Raw genomic sequence first — 19160 nt, 5'->3', positions numbered from 1 at the left:
ATTGATGGCCGAGGATGCACTGTGCCACCACAGAGGCCTTGTCAAGTTCAGGTTTCATCCACATGAAGGAGAAATGAAATATAGACGGCAGGTGGTAGAACTCTCTCCTCCCGTGTTGGAGACCAGGTTCAATTTCCAGCCCAAACACCTCATGCATCGCCACCTCCAGTCTCCCGGTGGAGCTTGTTTGTTACTGTGGTTGCTGAATCAGTTTCAGCAGAGATTCTAGACTAAGACAAATAAGAAAGGTCTGGTGATCTATTTCCGAAGTGTCCAGGGATGACAACTGCCCAATCCCATTGTGCATGAAGTCACTGTAAACTGGGGGCCCAACTCGATGACAGGTAACAGCATGAACAGCAGAGGTGGAGCAAGATGGGTGGCGGTGAGGAGGGCATTTCAGGTACAACAGGCAGGCCACTCACAGGCTGTGATGGGAATATTGTTGGTCGCGTTCAGCTGGAATTTAGAGCATGGATTGGAAAGGAACAGGAATGATGGATGGGCCACGTAAGAGAGGCTTAAGAAAGCTCTGCCCTTCGGACAGGTGGTGGGAGCCCGTGGCCTTGAGGGGGAAGTGACATGAAGAGAGGGTCACTCGATGATGATTATCCTGGCAGGAGTGCATGGCATGGGTGGCTGGGAGACCCATTAGGGAGCTAATGCTGATGGCCAGGTGTGTCTGAGATGCCAGCAGGCGTTTGGGCCGAGCTGTCCATCCGGGACTTGGTGGAGTTCGTGGTGGAGGCGATCAGATGCTGGCTTAGAAGATGATGGTCTTCGTAGGTGCTGTCGTTGAAGGGAGAGTGGGGATGACATGGTGGGAGTCGGAGGATGGAGGAAGAAGAAAGGAGGATGGAAGCTTAGAGATGGCTTTCTTTTAAAGAGTTGAAAGGAGATGGGAAGGCCAGGGAAGGTGGCTGAGGAGGTACTCCGGAGCTAGTCACAAAGGTCATTTCAGACAGTGAGAGAGGATCATTAAGAGGACCTTTGCAGACTGCAGGAAGATGGGGATGATCTGTCCACAGTTACCTTTCAAAGAAGGCAGATCCGGTGCAAAGTCAGCCTGCCAGGGCTTCAAGAAGGAGGAGCTGCTGAGAAGGTGGAGGCAGTGCCAAGAGCAGTGTTCATCACATTGACAGACATGTGAGCTAGAAATCCAGCCAGTCCCTGTGTAGCACAAAAGTGGATGAGGTCAGAGGTCTGAGGTGCCTCTGAAGAAAGGCCTGGTAGTATCTGAAAAATTCAGCCACTGAAAACCCTATGGGGCATAGATCTCTTCTGACATGCGGGGTCACTGTGATTCAGGGTGGACTCTGGCAAGGGATGGCTTATCCCAGTCTCTAGCTAGCTCTTTGACTCAGCTTTTTCCCACCTGTTGCCTCTTCCTTTTTTTAAAACAAAACAAAAGTCCAGTATCAGGAAAGCAACAAAAAGAGGAAGCATCCTTCCAGTCAATAAAATGCTTCTCACCAGTTTTAAGTTTTGTAATAAGATGACTGTCCACCTGCCCTGCCCTCCCAGCACTCTCTGCTCACGCTGCAAATGGCCAGATGTGTGGGTGGGTGCGCTTCGTCAAGGATAAGCCTGTGAGCCTGGGACTATGACACCTCGAGCCCCTGGCAGACCTCATGGCCTGGGTGGACCTGGAGAGGATGCCGCTGAGTGACATCAGCCCGTCACCAAAGGACAGTTGGTAGAGCAGTTATGTCGTAAGAGAGAGGAAAGACAAAACACCAGACCAAAGGCTTTCATTGCACCCGGTCAGAAAGAGGTTTCCAGGGGTGGGAGGCCAGAGGGGGAAGAGGAAGCAATGGGCTCCAGCAGTTCTCTATCTGGAGGTCGTGGCCCCTTTGGGGGGCGTCGAATGACCCTTTCCATGGGTCCACTGATTCATCACAGTAGCTAAATGACAGTGATGAAGCATCAACAAAAATAATTTTCTGGTTGGGGGTGCTCACCACATGAGGGACTGTGTGAAAGGGTCGGGCGATAGGAAGGTGGAGAACCGCTGTTGCCAGGGTGAACTTGACTGAAACGGAAGCTGGAGTCCACCGGAGGCCAGTGGTTGATGGTAAACTGTTGGGGAACATTGATGAATAGTTTTAGCTGTTGATGACAAAACTGTCCATCTGCAGTGTCACCCCCCCCACCTCATTTGCCATTTAAATATAAAAAATAAAGTCCTTGAAGCAGACAGGCCCTACTTGGTGCATGGCTTCCCGGGCTTCTTCCTTTCGTTTCAGGGGTCGCGTTGTCCTTCGCGCTTTTGTTTCCTCCCTTTTTTGGTGGCCTTTTCCTCATTATGAGGAGCCCTGGTGGCATAGTGGTTACAAGTTGGGCTGCGAACTTCAAGGCCAGCAGTTCAAAACCAGGAGCCGCTCTTTCTACTCCCGTCGAGAGCTACAGGCCCAGAAACCCACTGGGGGAGGTTCTACTCTGTCTTGTAAGGTGGTGACTCGATGGCAGTGACTTGGTGCTTTTGTTTCATCCTTGTGGTTACGGCCTTCCATTGAGGTGCTTTGCCAGCACATTGAGGCTCAGCCAGCACCAACCAGGTGCCGAGCTGAGAGTCATCTCCCAGGTCCCAAGCAGTCCCCATGGACGCAGCCTGCTGGCCTAGGGCCACAGCTAATGTTCTTGTACCTGAAAGGCATGCCCGCATGACCTGTTTTCCCATGATACACAATATGCGACACCTTCAATGAGCATTGGAGAAAGCTGCCCTTGAGGTTACTCTGACACATAGCAGCTCCTTATGACAGAGTGAAACTGCCCCGTGGGTTTCCAAGACGAAATCTTTATGAGCGTGGAAAGCCTCATCGCTCTCCTGTGGAGCAGCTGATGGTTTCAAACTGCTGACGCTGTGGTTAGCAGCCCAACCCATCACCACTATGCCACCACATGAGGAATTATATAGCTGTGTTAACTAGCTTATCTTGAGTGGTGAGTGTGAGTCAGGTACTTGCTAAGCAGGTTTGCGCTGATAGCGCATGGCTTACTGCCAGCCCCATTTTACAGATGAGAAAACCAATGCCCGGAGAAGTTACATGACCCGGGTTTCTTAGCTGCCAAACGTCAGGGCTGAGGTTCTTTCAGGAAATGATTAAAATGCTATTTCCTTTTTGGTTTGTCTTAGGTGTCTGAATATTGTATGGCAACTCACTGCGGGTTTTTAGCCCCCAGTTTAAAGAACCCCAAGGTGCGTACAAATTTCACTGTGAAGCTACGAGTCCAAGACACCTATCTGGATTGTGGGACCTTGCAGTACCTTGAAGACCCCAAGTTTACTGGGTACCGGGTAGAGTCCGAGGTGGACACGGAGCTGGAAGTGAAAATTCAGGTATGTTTTTTTTTTAATTGGGCGGGGGGGGGGGGCAGAGCAAGGGGAGGAAGAGATACCTTCCTGTGGAGGAAGCTGTGCTGTGCCCGTAAGTTTCCACATGTGCCCGACTTCTTCATCCCTGTTTGCATTTCTGCTCTCTTCGCCACAGAAAGAAAACGATAACTTCAACATCTCCAAGCGAGACATTGAAATCACCCTCTTCCATGGGGAAAATGAGCAATTAAATTGCAGCTTTGAAAATATTACTAGAAATCAAGACCTCACCACCATCCTTTGCAAAATAAAAGGCATCACGGCTGCAAACAGCATCGCCACCTCTTCCAAGAAAGTCCGAGTAAGGCAGCTGACTCCCCCCACCCCCCATGCTTTTCCTTTTTCACCTGGCACTCTGTCATTCCTCAGCTAAACGAGAAGCGGAGTGGAGTTCTTCCAGGGGCCTTTAAGATCCCCACTTAAAATAGACAGTAAACAAAACCACTGCTGCAAACCCAAGCAGCGTCCCTCCAGCGTTGCTGGAAGAATCCTGTCCGAACGTCAAAGCGTTGAGCACACTATTGTCTATAATACTGAGGAGCCTTGATAGCTTTTGTTCTGCCCATACATTTAGAATAGAGCATCTGCAAGCAGAATCGCAGGACCCGTGAAAAACGAGCTGTCATTCTTTTCCCAAGGGCGGAGGTGACTGCGCAGTGAGGCAGTCCCACGATGGGCCGCCTCGCGGAGACACTTGCACTTGCATTTGACGCCGATGGAGCCTAGACGGGCCATGGCTGCTTCCTTCCCCATGATGTCATAGTCATAGTCATTAATCTCTTCCTCGATGGGTTTGGGGACCCATCACCATGATATTTATGTCGACAATAAAGATGTGAGCCCCTAGGGAAGGGAAACTTACGAGAAGTCACTCTTGTAATGTTCATGCCATACGAGGCTCCGTAGAGTCTATACGAAAAAAGGCTTTATGATCTTCAGTTGTAAATTATTGGGCAAAGGACAAGCGAAAGAGAAAGAAAGATCTGCGTCCGTGTCAGCTGCCCCAGCTAATAGCTGCGTGGCCTTAGATACGTCATTTATTTTTGCCGAACCTCTTTCTCTGTCAGTATAGTAACGGGGGTAATAGTAAGGGGAGAATCCCTAGCTCTCGTTGAACTGAAAAGTGCCATCCCCTTTCAAGTGACTTGCAGAGAACCTTCTTCATCCTTCAGAGAATAGTTGCTGGGCACTGACACTGTGATGAGAATACAGCAGAGGAGAAAACAGACAAAAGGACCAGGCTTCATGGAGCTGATGCAAAGGCTGTAAATTGTAAAAGATCTCCTGGTTCCTAGTTGTGACGTGTGGTATCCCCGTGGGTACCAAAACAAAATGTTGACTGGGCGTGCACCTACTCATAATTGTTGATTTGCTCAAGGCCATCGTTGGGGCTGTTCCGTATTTTTGGTCACTTTCCAACCTGTTAGTTAAGCATTGCACTGTGGGTAAGGTTGACAGTTCAAACCCACCAGCTGGAACCAGGCGAGAAAGATGAGATTGTATGCTCCTGTAAAGAATCACATCCATAGAACTCTATATCGGATGGCTATGATTCAGCAGTGACTCAATGGCAGTGGGTTTGGTTTGGGGTTTGATTCCAACCTCCTTCTGGCCATATCTTGGAGATCTTCCTTCTGGCCATATATTGGAGAATATTCTTTTGTAATCCATTGGGTTTTCAGTGGCTAATTTTCAAAATGGATTGCCAAATCTTTCTTGCTGGTCTGGATGCTTGGCTGACTACCCTGGATGATCCGGGTCTGCCACAGGCCACCCTGCTGTTTGCAGTACTGGTGGTGGCTGAGCCCCCAGCAGCAAAGCAGCAAGGAAATCACCACAGCTGGACACACAGACAGTTGGGTGTTTGGGAAAACGTGTATTAGGTGGTGAGTAACCGTGCTGGAGGAAAAGAAAGCAGAGAAGGAATTAGCAGCATGGGCGCATTGCTGCAGGTGTTATCATGGTAGGCAGAGAAGACGTCCTTGTTAAGTGGACGTTGGAGTAAAGACCTCAAGGAGAGGGGAAAGGAGCCGTGGTGGTGTCATGGGTGTGTGTTGGGCTGCTAACCACAAGGTCAGTGGTTCCAAATCACCAGCCTTTCCTTGGGGGAAGGATGAGACTTTCTACTCCTGTAAAGAGTTACATCCTTGGAAGTCCATAGGGGTCATTCTACCCAGTCCTATAGTATCACCATGAGTCAAATCAACTGGATGACAGTGAGTTTGTTTTGATACTTGGAACAGAATGCTTCAGGGAGTCAGCCGCTGCATAGGTCCTGAGGCAGGAGCATCCCTTGTGGGTTTGAGGCATGGCCAGGAGGCCCAGGGAGTGGACAAGGAGAAGGTCTTTGGAAACTGGAGAGTTAAGAATGAGGTCAGGGGCGTCAGAGGGCAACCCCTTGTGGGCCATTACCAGGGCGTGGCTTTCCTACGTGAGTGAAGAAGTTTTCCTACGGGAGTGATCTCAGGCTGAGACGTGTCATGAGCTGACTGGTGGTTGTTAGGTGCCTTTGAGGGGATTTGGCCTCCCAGCTACCCATGTCACAGAGGAGGACCACCCTATGGGGTTCTGCAGGTGAGAATCTTCACAGATCGGTAGCCCTGGTGGCACAGGGGTTGAAGTGCTTGTCTGCTAACTTTGGAATGCGGTTTGAGCCCACTAGCCACTCTGGCGACCTGACGGTCTGCTTCTGGAACGCTTCCAGCCGCGGAATCGCTATGGGGCAGTTCTACTCTGTCTCACAGAGCCCCTGTGAGTTGGACTAGACTTGGTGGCAAAGGGTCTGGGGATTTATCAGTGGTGGAGAGTGTGCAGTTCTCTCCTGGCCTACAGGGTCACTAGGAGAGGCAATCGACTCTATGGCAGTGAGTTTTGAGTTAACCATTTGCATTACCTAGGGACTCCATGAGCAGGCGACCACCTCTCTCTTGCCCTCAGTCCTACACTATAAGAACCCCAGGACAAAGAGGGCCAGTGTTTAAACGCCACAGATCTAGTCCAGCACACCTAGACTTCAGGAAACGGAGGCCTTGTAAGTATTCCTGATTTGCTCAACGTCACGCAGCGAGTCTACCCCGGGGCCAGGACTTGAGCTCAGAAGTCCAGCCAAGCTCACAGCCTCTTTTGGCATCTTAGGAGAAAAACATTTGGAGTGAGAGAAAAAAGAAAAAGATGTCCATCCCTATGGTACCCAGCTGTAATGTCCCGCTTTGTCCCTTTAGGTGCGACTGGGGAATTTGGAGCTCTTCGTTGAGCAAGAATCCGTTCCTTCCACTTGGTATTTTCTGATCGTGCTTCCCGTTTTGCTAGTGATTGTCATCTTCGGTAAGTGGTCTGTTTAAGTTGGTCAGAGGAACTATCCCCCAGGGCCTCGCGACAGGCAGCCCAACCGTCCACATTCAGGGGCTCTTTGCTTCAATTAATGGAGGAACACCAAAATCAGAACCTGGCGGGGGGAACAAGGGGTACATGCTGGGGTGCTTTCTGAAAAATCTTGCCTGGATGCTTCATTAATAAAAGACTGGGTCAGAAATTCTGGGCCTTAATGTTGGAGAAATAGAATTCATGTCGCTTTTGCTTCCCTTTGAATGCTGAGGATAAATTGCTAAGCTACACGATTCCCTCAGGACTGCTTTGGGAGTTGGCACTCCCAGGGTGTGGTGATCTCTTCCTGTCTTCTCACCTGGCCAAACGCCCCAGCCCAGCTTTTCCTGGCAGAAATATAGTACTTTAGAGATCTGTCCTGTGCCATCCACAAAACTGTGACAAGGCGCATTCTAACAGCGAGATCCCACTTGTGGTTGCCTGCTGACTCGATCGGGCCTACCGTTTTATATTCTGTTAGGCCCACACGGTATTTAAATCAAACAAGTAAACATTGACACCATTTAAAAATTGAATGACTTCACATTTTTAAAATCTCTTGCCAAATGGAAGTGTGTCACAATCCGGGATCCCAGTTTTCCCGCAGCATCGGCTTGCTCAGAGGAGTAGGAGCTATCTTTTGGAGGGAAGCCATGTGCTCACTGGGTTTTCACTAGTCTTCACCATTCCCTGGTTGCCTGCAAACAGGGCCTTTAACCTCGTTATGCAGGTAGCTATGTGCCTGGTTCTTGGAGCCATCAAGTGTGGGTCTTGGTCCTAAGCTGCTTTTGTTTTTCGGCAACTTATTATATTTTTGTTGCTGAGTATACACAGCCAAAACATGGGCCAGTTCAAGTTGCGACATGCACTTTTCCGTTCTATTGATCACACTGGGGTGTGCGACCTTTCTCCACCTCCTTTTCTGCATTGCTCCCCCCAGATCAACATCAGCACACTGCCCCAAAGGTGCTCACCTGACCCAGGGCGTTGCTGCTGTTAGGCGTTCTAAGCCATTTTCTCTCATCCTTCTTAGGAAAAGAGAGATTCATCTCCACTTCTGTCGCCTTTCCTATTCCTTAATGTAGCACAGGGATTGCCTTAGGATGAGAGGCTAATGGAGGCCATTGCTGATATCCTGTGGTACACATTCCTTCCCTCCCTCATCCATCCACCTCTTTATATGAAGGATCTGTGTGGTTGCTGGGAACTCTGTGAGTCTCTGGAGCTTGAGAAGGCGAGTTAAAGCCTGGTCTCTGCCCTTGGGTGGTTCGGAGACTAGAGAGGGTAAGATTGATGTCTATGATTAGCTGGCCTAGTGAAACGGATTCATTATGCACCGGCCTTATTTCACCCTGGTGACTATGATTCCAAGTATTGGTTCCTGCTCTCCCCCAATTGTCCACGCCTCTATTTGGAATCCACAATTGGACTTCGGTGTTTTAATCACGGCGGGGCTGGTGGTGGGCTCTGTTTTGAGAACCTGCTACTGTTAAGCAGCCTCACCCTGCAGTCAAGTCCTCTGACTGATCTTCTCCTGACCTAGGTGTGACTGTGAACTCCTTTCCCTCATGTGTGTGTGTACAGATGGTTCATGGGCTTGAAGTTGATGTGGGCTAAAGTTGAAAGCTTGTTTCTGCAAAACTCACTTAAAATTCTCATCTTAGGCCAGGGCCGTATGTGTCATCATCAGGTTGCGTAAGTGCGCTCTTTGGTCCATCAATCACATCGTTGGTGAGAACACCAAACACATCTGGCCTCACCTGCCACCTGCAGGGCACCTCTGCCGTGCCCTTCTCTCCAGCCTGCAGCCAGGAAAAGCTCACAGCTTTGAGATCCTGACCTGCTAGCGCTCCTCTCGTGTTGCTCAAAGTGCAGCCTGAAAAGCAACTGTCCCAGCGGATGCTCCTGGACACAGGGGTGTCGTGGTCAGGGAAGCTGGGGCATCCCTGCAGACTGCATCTTCCCGGGAGATACGCAGTGCATGTTAGCCTTGGGACCGGTGACTTTTGTGAGGTGGTCCAGGGAAGAAACCCTACGCAGCTGGTGTCAAGTCTGTCCTAACTCACACAAGCCCCCCTAGGACAGAGTAGAAAGCCTGAGGATGTCCAATGGCTGGTTTTTCCAAAGGAGATCACTTGGGCTTTCTTTCAAAGCATCTCTGGGTGAACTTGAATCTCCAGCCTTTGGATTAGAAGTCAAGCACGTTTTACACAATCATTGGACTTGAACAGCAAACACAGGCATTCAATTTCATTTCTTCCAGTAGCATTCTCAAAGGACTCTGATGGAAGGTCCTAGCCGCTAACTGAAAAGGCAGCAGTTGGACCCAGTGGTAGGATTCAGCCAGTTCACACCTGTCCAGCAGAACCAATACCTAATGTTTCATTGAGGTTGGCGGTTAAAATGGTTCTTGCTGGCGTGAAAATCACAAATTTATATTCCTTACTCTTTTTTTTAACATTCATCTGTGCAACAGAGTGTTCTAAGCACCCACAGTAGTGTTCATTCTGTCCATACGTATAAAACAATAGATGGAGCTATGCTTATAATTTTTTAATTGATTTCATAAAAAGCATTATATGTTTGATGAAGTACAACATTTTTCTCCCCCTTGAGTTTGTTACCTCAGTAAACAAATGTACAATGGAGAGAGAAAAGTACCCAACAACCAGAGGGTGACAGGGTGACACACTGACATTCATTTCAGCTCTGTGTGATGCCCCAAATTCACATGAGATATTATGAGTGAATTATGCAATTCCTAAGAGTGCTCAAAGAGCTAAAAATAATATCAGAACAATTGCTGCAAGTTCAGCAGAAGCAGAAAGGGGTTTTTCAAAGATGAACGTAGTGTGTTTAGAGAAGAGAAGTCGCCTGTTTGTAAATACATCAAACCCAATGACTATTATCTAATTGTCTGAAAGACTGGGATCCTGCTCCTCCAGTGAAAAGAGGGTGAAGGATAAATCACACAGCCGATGAGGATGCCAATCAAAAAGCAACATGGAAACACCTTAACTAGAATGTTATTGTTTTTGTCGGGTATTATTTAACATTTTCCACTAATATTTTAAAGCTCTCATTATAAAATCTAGTTTGGTGTGTCTCTTTTATTGTTCTTATTTCAATATTAACACTATGAAATAATAAACCACGTTTTCAGTATATCTGTTTTCCATACTTAAAGTGATTACTTGTACGGCAGGCTGGTTGTTAAATTATTTGAATCTGATTGGAACCCACCAGCCTCAAGACAAGACCAGGGGCTTTGCACCGCGTCACAGCCTCCGAAATGCCATGTGCAGTTCCACTCTGCCGGGCTGGTTGGTGAGGCGAAACCGACTCAGTGGTAACAAGTCATTTTGGTTTGGTTTAACCTTATGCGTCTCTACTGGTAGCAGAACCCTTTTATTGGGTGATGCCTAGTAAAATCTCCAGAAAAAAATGCTCTAGAAGACTCCTAATAGTCGACAATCATTGAGTACTTATGCTTTAAAAACACTGTTGTAGATGCTTTCTACACATCGCTTCTTGCCGTCCTACTGAGAGCGCAGAAAGCCCTGTTAGGGAGAAAGCAGAAAGGCACAGATCGCTAATGCACGCACTCAAGGTCACCCAGCTAACAAATGGCAGGGCAGGGATGTGATCCAGAGAACTAGGTCCCGCCCGCCCGCCCTCTCGTGCATGTGGGTGGAGAATGAGGGATTCATTCAGACGTGGGAGTCATTGTCAGCCCACCGCCACGGCCACACAGTGTTTGGCTTATATAACGGGCCGTGAGTTCGTGATTTCTTTCTGCTTTTGTGGCTCAACTTTATTTCTCTAGGGATGTTTAGAAACATTAAAGAAAAGACTGGCACAATATCAGGGGCCGGTGGCTGGAGAGAGCACTCTGCTTGTTTCATTGCTTTTCAGCCGACTGGATCGTCGGTTACAAGTGAAGGTTATTTGATTCAGTTTTTACTTTTAAGATAAGCGGATTGTTTTTCTGTTGAATTTTAGCATCTTCCTCTTTAGAATGACCCCTCACTGGGAAACTTTCTTTTTTATAAAGCCCAGTTCTTAAATGTTATTTGTGGGCATGTGGTCCTTTCTTTTGCCCTTTCTTCTTTGCATGGTCATCCTTTACTAAGCTTTTAAAAAATTCTTATTGTAAAAATATAGATAGAGCTCCATTTGCCTGTTCAGTATTGTCCCCATGTATAATTGATTGAGGTCAATTTCATGAATCGCATTACTCAACCCTTATCACTATCCTTTGCCCAAATGTCCTTTCCCATAAACAGAAATGCAATGCTCCCAGGTAAAAAAGAAATCGCTCCCTTCCTATTACACCCTGGCCTAATCTGTGGCCTTCTAATGTGTGCCATATTTGCCTTTGTGGTTGTCTTATTTCACTCAGCATAGAGTTTTCAAGATTTTCTTTCTTTTATTTCTGTTAAGGAGCGGTGAGGTTGCTATCTGGTTTGGGTTTCCGCTTTCACTGTCTTAAGTTCGCATCCCAATCTGATGCCGGGTCTTGTCTCCTCCTCAGCGGCTGTGGTGGTGACCAGACACAAATCCAAGGAGCTGAGTCGCAAACAGAGTCAGCAGCTCGAGCTTCTGGAAAGCGAGCTCCGGAAAGAGATCCGTGATGGTAGGCTCCCGAATTGTCCTCGTCAGAACAGAAGTCCAATTATTAGGATGATCCTTAGTATTAAACTCTCCAATAGAGAGGGCCACCGTCACGAGAAGTGTTTGTGTCATAGGAGACAACTGAACAACAGGGCCGGGACCTGGCTGTGTGGTTCACTGCAGCCAGCCACTTAGCCATCTATTGTTTCTTCGGTAACGAAAGCCAAGGTCACACTCCGAGTTAGACAAAACAGCGTCAGATCTTGGCCACCGTTCATTGAGTTAAACTACTGCTCTCGGGGTTCTATGTTGCAGGCTTCGCCGAGCTGCAGATGGATAAATTGGATGTGGTTGATAGCTTCGGAACCGTTCCCTTCCTGGATTACAAACATTTTGCTCTGAGAACTTTCTTCCCTGAGGTAAAAGCGCATTGATCATATTGCTGAGGTTGAGTCTTGAATGATAAGGAAGTGCTGGTTGCTGCTGTCCAAAGGGTGGTTGTGTTTGTAAGGCAGCCGTGGAGAATGTGCCTGGTATTTTAAAAAAAATGCTTACGCATGAGTCGAGCAGGAGGAGGATAATAATGAATTGCGTTGATTGGGTCTAAAGCAGTGATGGGTCACTGGCCATTATTCTTGGTCCAGGAACAAAAAGCTTGGAGGGACAGGGCTTCCAAGTGGTGATTTGGGTTTTATTTCACTGCCAGCGCAGAACAGAATTTGTAGCTGGGAAGCGAGCGAGTTTATTTAAAAATCAATAAATTGTGGGCCGGCCAATTTCTTGTGTTTATCTGCATGACTTACATTGCGGGTGTTAGATTTATCCCTATTACTTCTCAATTGGAAATGAAAAGTACTACCAGCCTAATGGGAGGGAAGTCGACAGGGCTGGACTTTGAGTTGGTAATAGGCATTTGTAGCGGGTTTGTGGTTCTCTTCAGCAGTTATTCTCGAACTGATCCGCTAGTGTCATCCTCATTCGGTAGGAATAACTGCGAGAAATGATCGATGAATTTGCTCTAGATCTCTGAGGAGTATCTACTCAACCCTTTGGGTTTTCAGTCTTCGAACACCTTCATTTTCTCACCCACTCACTCATCTGCCCTCCCAAGTCTCGGGTGAGGCACACTCATCTTCCACATCACCACCTCCACCTCCCAACTCCCAGCTCCACCAGCTTGCCCTGCGTGTCCAAAACGGGTGGCCACGCAAGGCCCGACCTCGGGAGCACATCCCCACTGACGGTCATATGTAGAGGTAGATTTCTAAGCAAAGCCCCCACCTCCCTCCAGACCAAAGGAAAGCGTATATCCCCCTTACCAGAAGCTTTGCAGCTACTCTTGGCCAGAGTCTACCGTCCAGAATCTCAAACCAAAGCAGTAAGCGATCTGCAGCTTCTCTATAACCCTGGCAGTGGACAGTGTGATATGTGATGCTGTGGCTAGAGGTTGGGATACCGCCATAAAACACGCACCGTGCGTGTGTGTGTGTGTGTGTGTGTGTGTGTGTCCATGCCTTAGTCGCAAAAATCAAGATGGCTTCAAATAAGGCCTTTGGCCCTTGCAAAGTTGTACTTTTTATTATGATTATTAGTTTAATTAAACTTGTCCTTCAAGAGTCATTCAAGAGTACTAGGCCCCAAGACTCGCCGTTGGCCGCCTCTTCCATGCTGAGGGCAGAACACTGGGGCAGGGAGGTGAGTTCCCGAGTCAGGATGACTGCGCAAACGCTGCATCACGAGTCCCATTTCCCTGCTCGCTATTGAATTTCATAGCAATAAAATGACAGTGATTTCTACCATCAACATGAGTACAGTGTAGGCTTTTACAGCTAATGACTGCCCTTGAGTGCTGAATAGAGTCATCTGCGGCCTAAAAAAGAAATTTTCCCATCTTCCAAATTCAGCAATCAAGAGCAAGATAAAGTAATGCACGGAAAAGGTGCGCCATTGCAAGTAGAATGTTTGGGGGGCGGGGTAAGAGGAAAATCACAGGAACAGTACTGTCTTATTTTAGGAGACATCAAATTTATTAAACTCGGAGTTAGGTATCGTCTTGAAGGGCCTGATGGTGAAGTCAGATGGGATCGTTAAAGGGGAGGACCTAAGACAAACCAGCTTCAATTGATCAGAAGGCTATCAAGATCCAAGTCAACAGGAGTTGATAATAATGAAGAAAAGATATGGCCAAGAGGTGGCTAGATTCCACTACGGGCAGTACCCATCGACATTCACTCAAGGCACTAGCCGAGTCTTTATCATAATTAAGCCCCCCATGAAGGCTTGGCAACCCTCCACAGTGCAGCTAATGGGCTCCTCTGCTCACTGAAAGGTTGGAGGTTCAAGTCCACCCATAGGTGCCTTGGAAGACAGGCCTAGCTGCCTTCTTCTACAAAGCAGCCCTTGAGGATCCTGCGCAGCACACTTCTGTCCTGACACACAGGTCGGAATGGACTCCATGGAACCAGGTTGCATACAAAGTGATTAGGAGCCAAACCATGCAGGCCTTGGAGCTTGGGTGATGGTGGCAGACTCAAGTGATCAACATAGAACCATGTTACATACAGAGGACATACATAGAGCCATGAAGTCCCAGAGGAAAGTGGGCTCCCAGAGGGGTCGCTGGTCCCTGATTCGTGAACCTGTGGATTTTGACTTTTAAAGCCTTGCTTTTTTTATTCTATTGACTCTTCCTAGTCCTGCTGATAATAGGAGGGGGCAACAGAGCATGTAATTTCCTTGCAGAGGGAAGTTTGAGTGGAAGGAAGAAAGAGCCTTAATACCCAGGTCGCCAGAGTGCATTTTCTTGTTTAAGATCAAGAATCAGCCCATTTAAACTGCCTGTCCACATGACGTTGGTTCAGATGACATCTATCTATCTATCTATCTATCTATCTATCTATCTATCTACCCAACTATCTAAGGGCTGATATCCTGTTTATTATGAGGGGAGCATGTGGCCAAAATCGTTTGAGGGCTTCTACTGGTGCCAATGAATTTTAAACAATGAAGCCAAAATTATCTTTAGGAGAAACTTAATTTAGTAAGATACAGAAGTGGCCCAATGTTTCTAAATGAAAGCGAGATAAATCTATTTAATTTTCTATTTTTGTTCTGTTGACTCATTTAAAGTGTTATTCAAAACACGTTTTGAATTTATTCCCCTCTAAAAGAGAAACCTCAAATGTAAAAGTTTATAGCCAAGCGCTACAATACACTGAAAGTAAAAACAAAACATATATTTTTAGAAGCCAGTGGAACTATATCATTGTAGTCTAGTTTGCCATCTGAATGTTGCTAGGTGCCCTGGAGTCTGTTCAGACTCATAGCGACCCTATGCACACAGAACAAAACACTGCCCAGTCCCGTGCCAGGCTCACAATGGTTCTTATGGTTAAGCCCTTTGCTGTAGCCACTATATCAGCCCATCTTGTCGAGGGCCTTTCTCTATTTTGCTGTCCCTCAAGCTCACCTGGAATGATGTCCTTCTCCAGGATCTGGTCTCTTCTTACAACATGTTCAAAGAATGGGAGACTGAGTCTTGCCATCCTTGCCTCTCAGGAGCATTCCAGCTGCCCTTCTACCAAGACAGCTTTGTTTGGGGTTTTTGGCAGTCCGTGGTACTTCCGATCTTTTCACCTGCACCATGACTCAAATGCATCCATTCCTCTTCGGGCTTCCTTACTCGGTGTCCAGCTGTCACGTATACATCGGGTGATTGAAAATATCATGGCATGTGTCCGGCGCAGCTTAGTCCTGAAATAACGTCTTTGCTTTTTAACACTCGAAAGCGGTCTTGGGCGGCAGATTTACCTGGTGCAGTGTGTCTTTTGAGCTCTTCACACCTGCTACCTGAGCATCGTCTGTGGATCCGCGCAAGGCAAAGTCCTTGAGAAGGCGAATCTTTCTCCATTTATTATGCTATTACCTATTGCTCTAGTTGTATGGATTTCTGTTTCCTTTACATTGAACTGTAATCCTTACTGAAAGGCTACAATCCTTGATCTTCATCAGCAAGTGCTTCAAGACCTCCTCACTTTCAGCAAGCAAGGTTGTGTCATCTGCTTATTGAAAGTTGTTAATAAGCCTGCCTCCAACGCTGATGCCTCATTCTTCTTCCTGTAAGCTGGCTTCTCTGGTCATTTGCTCAGCCTACAGATTGTATCAGTATGGTGAGAAGATACAATCCTGATGCACACCTTTCCTGATTTTAAACCAGGCGGTATTCCCTTTGTCTGTTTTCGCAATTGCCTCTTCATTCATGTAAAGATTCCACATGAGCACAGTCAAGTATTTTTGGAATTTCCATTCTTCCCAAGGCTACCCGTCATTTATTCTGGTCCATGCAGTCGAATGCCTTTGCACAATCAATAAACGCAGGTAAGCATCGATCTGCTAGTCTTTACTTTCAGCCAAGATCCATCTGATATTAGCAATAAAAGCCCTTGCCCCCTGTCCTCTTATGAATCTGGCCCGAATCTCTGGCAGCTCCCTGTCAATGTGCTGCTGTAACTGCGGTTGGGTGATCTTCAGCAACATTTTACTTGCACGTGATATTTGATGAGATCTAGAATATGCTATGTGATGCTGTGGCCATAATGTGAGCGTCCTGTGGGGTCACCTTTGTCTGGGATAGGAACAGATATGGATCTCTCCCAGTCAGTTGGCAAACTTCCTGGCATACCTGAATAAGTGCTTCCAATGCTTCTCAGCTTGTGGAAGCATTCCAGTTGGTATTCGCGCAATTCCTGCAGCCTTGACTTTGGCTAGTGCTTTCGGTGCAGCTTGAACTTCTGACGTCAGCACCATTGGTGCTTGCTCATACACTACCTCTTGAGCTGGAAGTGTTCTTTGTGGTACGGTGACCCTGTGTATTCTGACTGCTTTTGATGCTTCCTGCTTCATTCAGTATTTTGCCCATAGAACCTTTCAGTACTGCAGCTTGAGGCGTCAATTTTTTCTTTCGTCTTTCCATGTAAGATGTGCTGAGGGTGTTCTTCCGTTTTGCTTTCCTAACTCGAGATCTGTGCACAGTTCGTTGTAATATTTTACTTCATTTTCTTTTTTTAATTTTTATTTATTTATTTTTTTAATTTTAACAATTTATTGGGGCTCATACAATTCTTTTCACAGTTCATACATATACATACATCAATTGTATAAAGCACATCTGTACAGTCTTTGCCCTAATCATTTTTTTCTCCTCTTTTCTTTTTTTACATTTTATTAGGGACTCATACAACTCTTATCACCATCCATACATATACATACATCAATTGTATAAAGCACATCCATACATTCCCTGCCCCAATCATTCTCAAGGCATTTGCTCTCCACTTAAGCCCCTTGCATCAGGTCCTCTTTTTTTTTCCCCCCTCCCTCCCCATTCCCCCCTCCCTCATATGCCCTTGGTAATTTATACATCGTTATTTTGTCATATCTTGCCCTATCCAGAGTCTCCCTTCCCCCCTTCTCTGCTGTCCCTCTCCCAGAGAAGAGGTCACATGTGGATCCTTGTAATCAGTTCCCCCTTTCCAACCCACTCACCCTCCACTCTCCCAGCATCGTCCCTCACACCCTTGGTCCTAAAGGTATCAGCCACCCTGGATTCCCTGTACCTCCAACCTTCATATGCACCAGTGTACAGCCTCTGTCCTATCCAGCCCTGCAAGGTAGAATTCGGATCATGGTAGTTGGGAGGAGGAAGCATCCAGGATCTGGGGGAAAGCTGTGTTCTTCATCGATACTACCTCACACCCTAATTAACCCATCTCCTCTCCTAAACCCCTCTATGAGGGGATCTCCATTGGTCGACACTTGGACCTTGGGTCTCCACTCTGCACTTCCCCCTTCATTTAATATGATATATATATATATACACATACATACACATACATATATACATTTTCTTGAGCTGCTCTTTGACATTTTCTGTGCGGCTCCTTTACTTCATCGTGGCTTCCGGTTGCCGTGGCTACTCTGCTTCACAGTAAGCTGCAGTCTCTTCGGACATCCAAATTGGTCACTTTTTTTCTCTCTCTCGTCTTTCTAATGACCTTTTGCTCTCTTCGTGAGTGATGTTCTTGATGTCCTCCCACAGCGCATCAGGTCTTCTGTCATTAGTGTTCCATGGGCGCAATCTGTCCTTCACTTCTTGAAATTAATCTGGGATATACTAAGTCGCATTTTGGCTCCTTCAGACTTGGTTTGGTTTTGAGTCACGTCACGTCACATCAGCAACGAAGACCCTGGAGTCTTTATTCCCACAGGCTTTTCTCAGCCCACGTCACCGTGGTCAAGTCAACCCTTCTTTGAGGACACAGCACTTCCTCAGTCGTATTTTCAGTGCCTTCCATCCTGAGGGGCTCATCGTCAGGCACAGTCTCTGTCAAGGTTCTGCTCTGTTCACGCGGGTTTCGGTAGCTGACACTGTTTCAGCGCTGTCCGTCATGGTTGTCAGGAGCTCATTCTCTGAAGGGGACAGCCTGTTCCTTCATCCTCATCGGAAGCCCTGCCGAAATCCGTTCACTTGGGCGGCCCTGCAAGCGCAGCCTCACGGCAACACACAAGCCACCGCAGTGCAACACACTGGCAGCCAAGTGGTGGAGTTTGTCCTCGTTAGAGATGGAAACACTAGCAATAGCAGAGCACTCTTGCTGTGCCCTGATTCGTCTGTTTTCCCACAGAGGTGATGAGGTGGGACTTGGTCTTATCCTCCTTTTGCAGACGAGGAAAGCCAGAAAGGCGTAGTAACTTGTTCAAAGTCACATGACCAGTAGTTGCTGGGATCAACTTTGGACCCCAAATAGTTGCTCCCCAGAGTCTACACTTTTAACTGCCCCACACAGCCACCTCTCTGATCAAGCCACATCCTACGCATATCCTGCCGCTAAGGCCCCGTGAAATTTTACCCACACAGTTCCATGTGTATCCTTAGAAGTAAATTGCTTGAGCAGTGGTCTAAACATAAGCTCCTTTCGCAAACACGTCTTGTGCTTTTGACCCCGTTCTTGAGCCTCGGAGTCCATTCTTCTCAAGTGTCGATGCCTTCACCCGCCAAAAATGGGATGGATGCAATGCGACTGAGTCTCGGAGACTTTAGAACTCACTGGTGTTTCTCGAGAGCGGAATAATGATTTATTATGTGTCGTAGGCTATGCAGCAAGCAACGACCCAGGGCTTCTTGGATTAGCAAATAGTGTCTCTGCTTTATGAAAACGGACTTGGATATTATAACAAAAATACACTCTTCATTTCCTTTGGATGTTATGAATAATAAAAGTGTCTCCTTCCTCTCAGTCAGGTGGCTTCACCCACATCTTCACTGAAGATATGCATGTAAGTCTATACCTTCTCATTTATAGCCCAGTGATGCATAGTGTTATCATTGGCATTAGCATCTCCATTACTATCACTTTGAATTTTTAGTGTGCATTTTTTTCCCGGGGATCATGATTTCAATATTGAGTTAAGTAATCCATTGTCTTGGAAAACCCATTGTGGCTCTACTATTTTTAACTTCAGATTTTTATATGCCACTCTCTTAGCCTACACTCCCGTATGTTCCAGGCTTCTTTCTTCTTCTTTCTAGAACAGAGATGCCAATGACAAGAATGACAGTCTCACAGCACTGGATGCCCTCATTTGTAACAAAAGCTTCCTTGTGACCGTCATTCACACCCTGGAAAAGCAGAAGAACTTTTCCGTGAAGGACAGGTATTTGGCAATCCTGGGTTGTGTTGAAAGGCGGGAAGGAGAGGAAACAAAAGCTCCACTGAGACTTTACTTCCCAACCACTGACCTCACA

The 19160-nt window shown here is 47.0% G+C and overlaps 1 protein-coding gene across 1 annotated transcript in view; it reads left to right on the top strand.

The window, feature by feature from the left end:
• Positions 1-19160, top strand: part of PLXNC1 (plexin C1) — a 203715-nt gene that overhangs the window by 123859 nt on the left and 60696 nt on the right. Inside the window, exons 13-19 of the mRNA XM_075551175.1 lie at positions 3140-3343; positions 3495-3680; positions 6601-6703; positions 11277-11378; positions 11672-11775; positions 18653-18691; positions 18945-19069. Coding sequence (XP_075407290.1) covers positions 3140-3343; positions 3495-3680; positions 6601-6703; positions 11277-11378; positions 11672-11775; positions 18653-18691; positions 18945-19069 — 863 coding nt within the window. The remainder of the gene's footprint in view (positions 1-3139; positions 3344-3494; positions 3681-6600; positions 6704-11276; positions 11379-11671; positions 11776-18652; positions 18692-18944; positions 19070-19160) is intronic.

The sequence above is a fragment of the Tenrec ecaudatus genome, chromosome 6, assembly GCF_050624435.1.
Source record: "Tenrec ecaudatus isolate mTenEca1 chromosome 6, mTenEca1.hap1, whole genome shotgun sequence".
Taxonomy (NCBI): Eukaryota; Metazoa; Chordata; class Mammalia; order Afrosoricida; family Tenrecidae; genus Tenrec; species Tenrec ecaudatus.
This window is presented reverse-complemented; position numbering and strand designations above follow the sequence as displayed.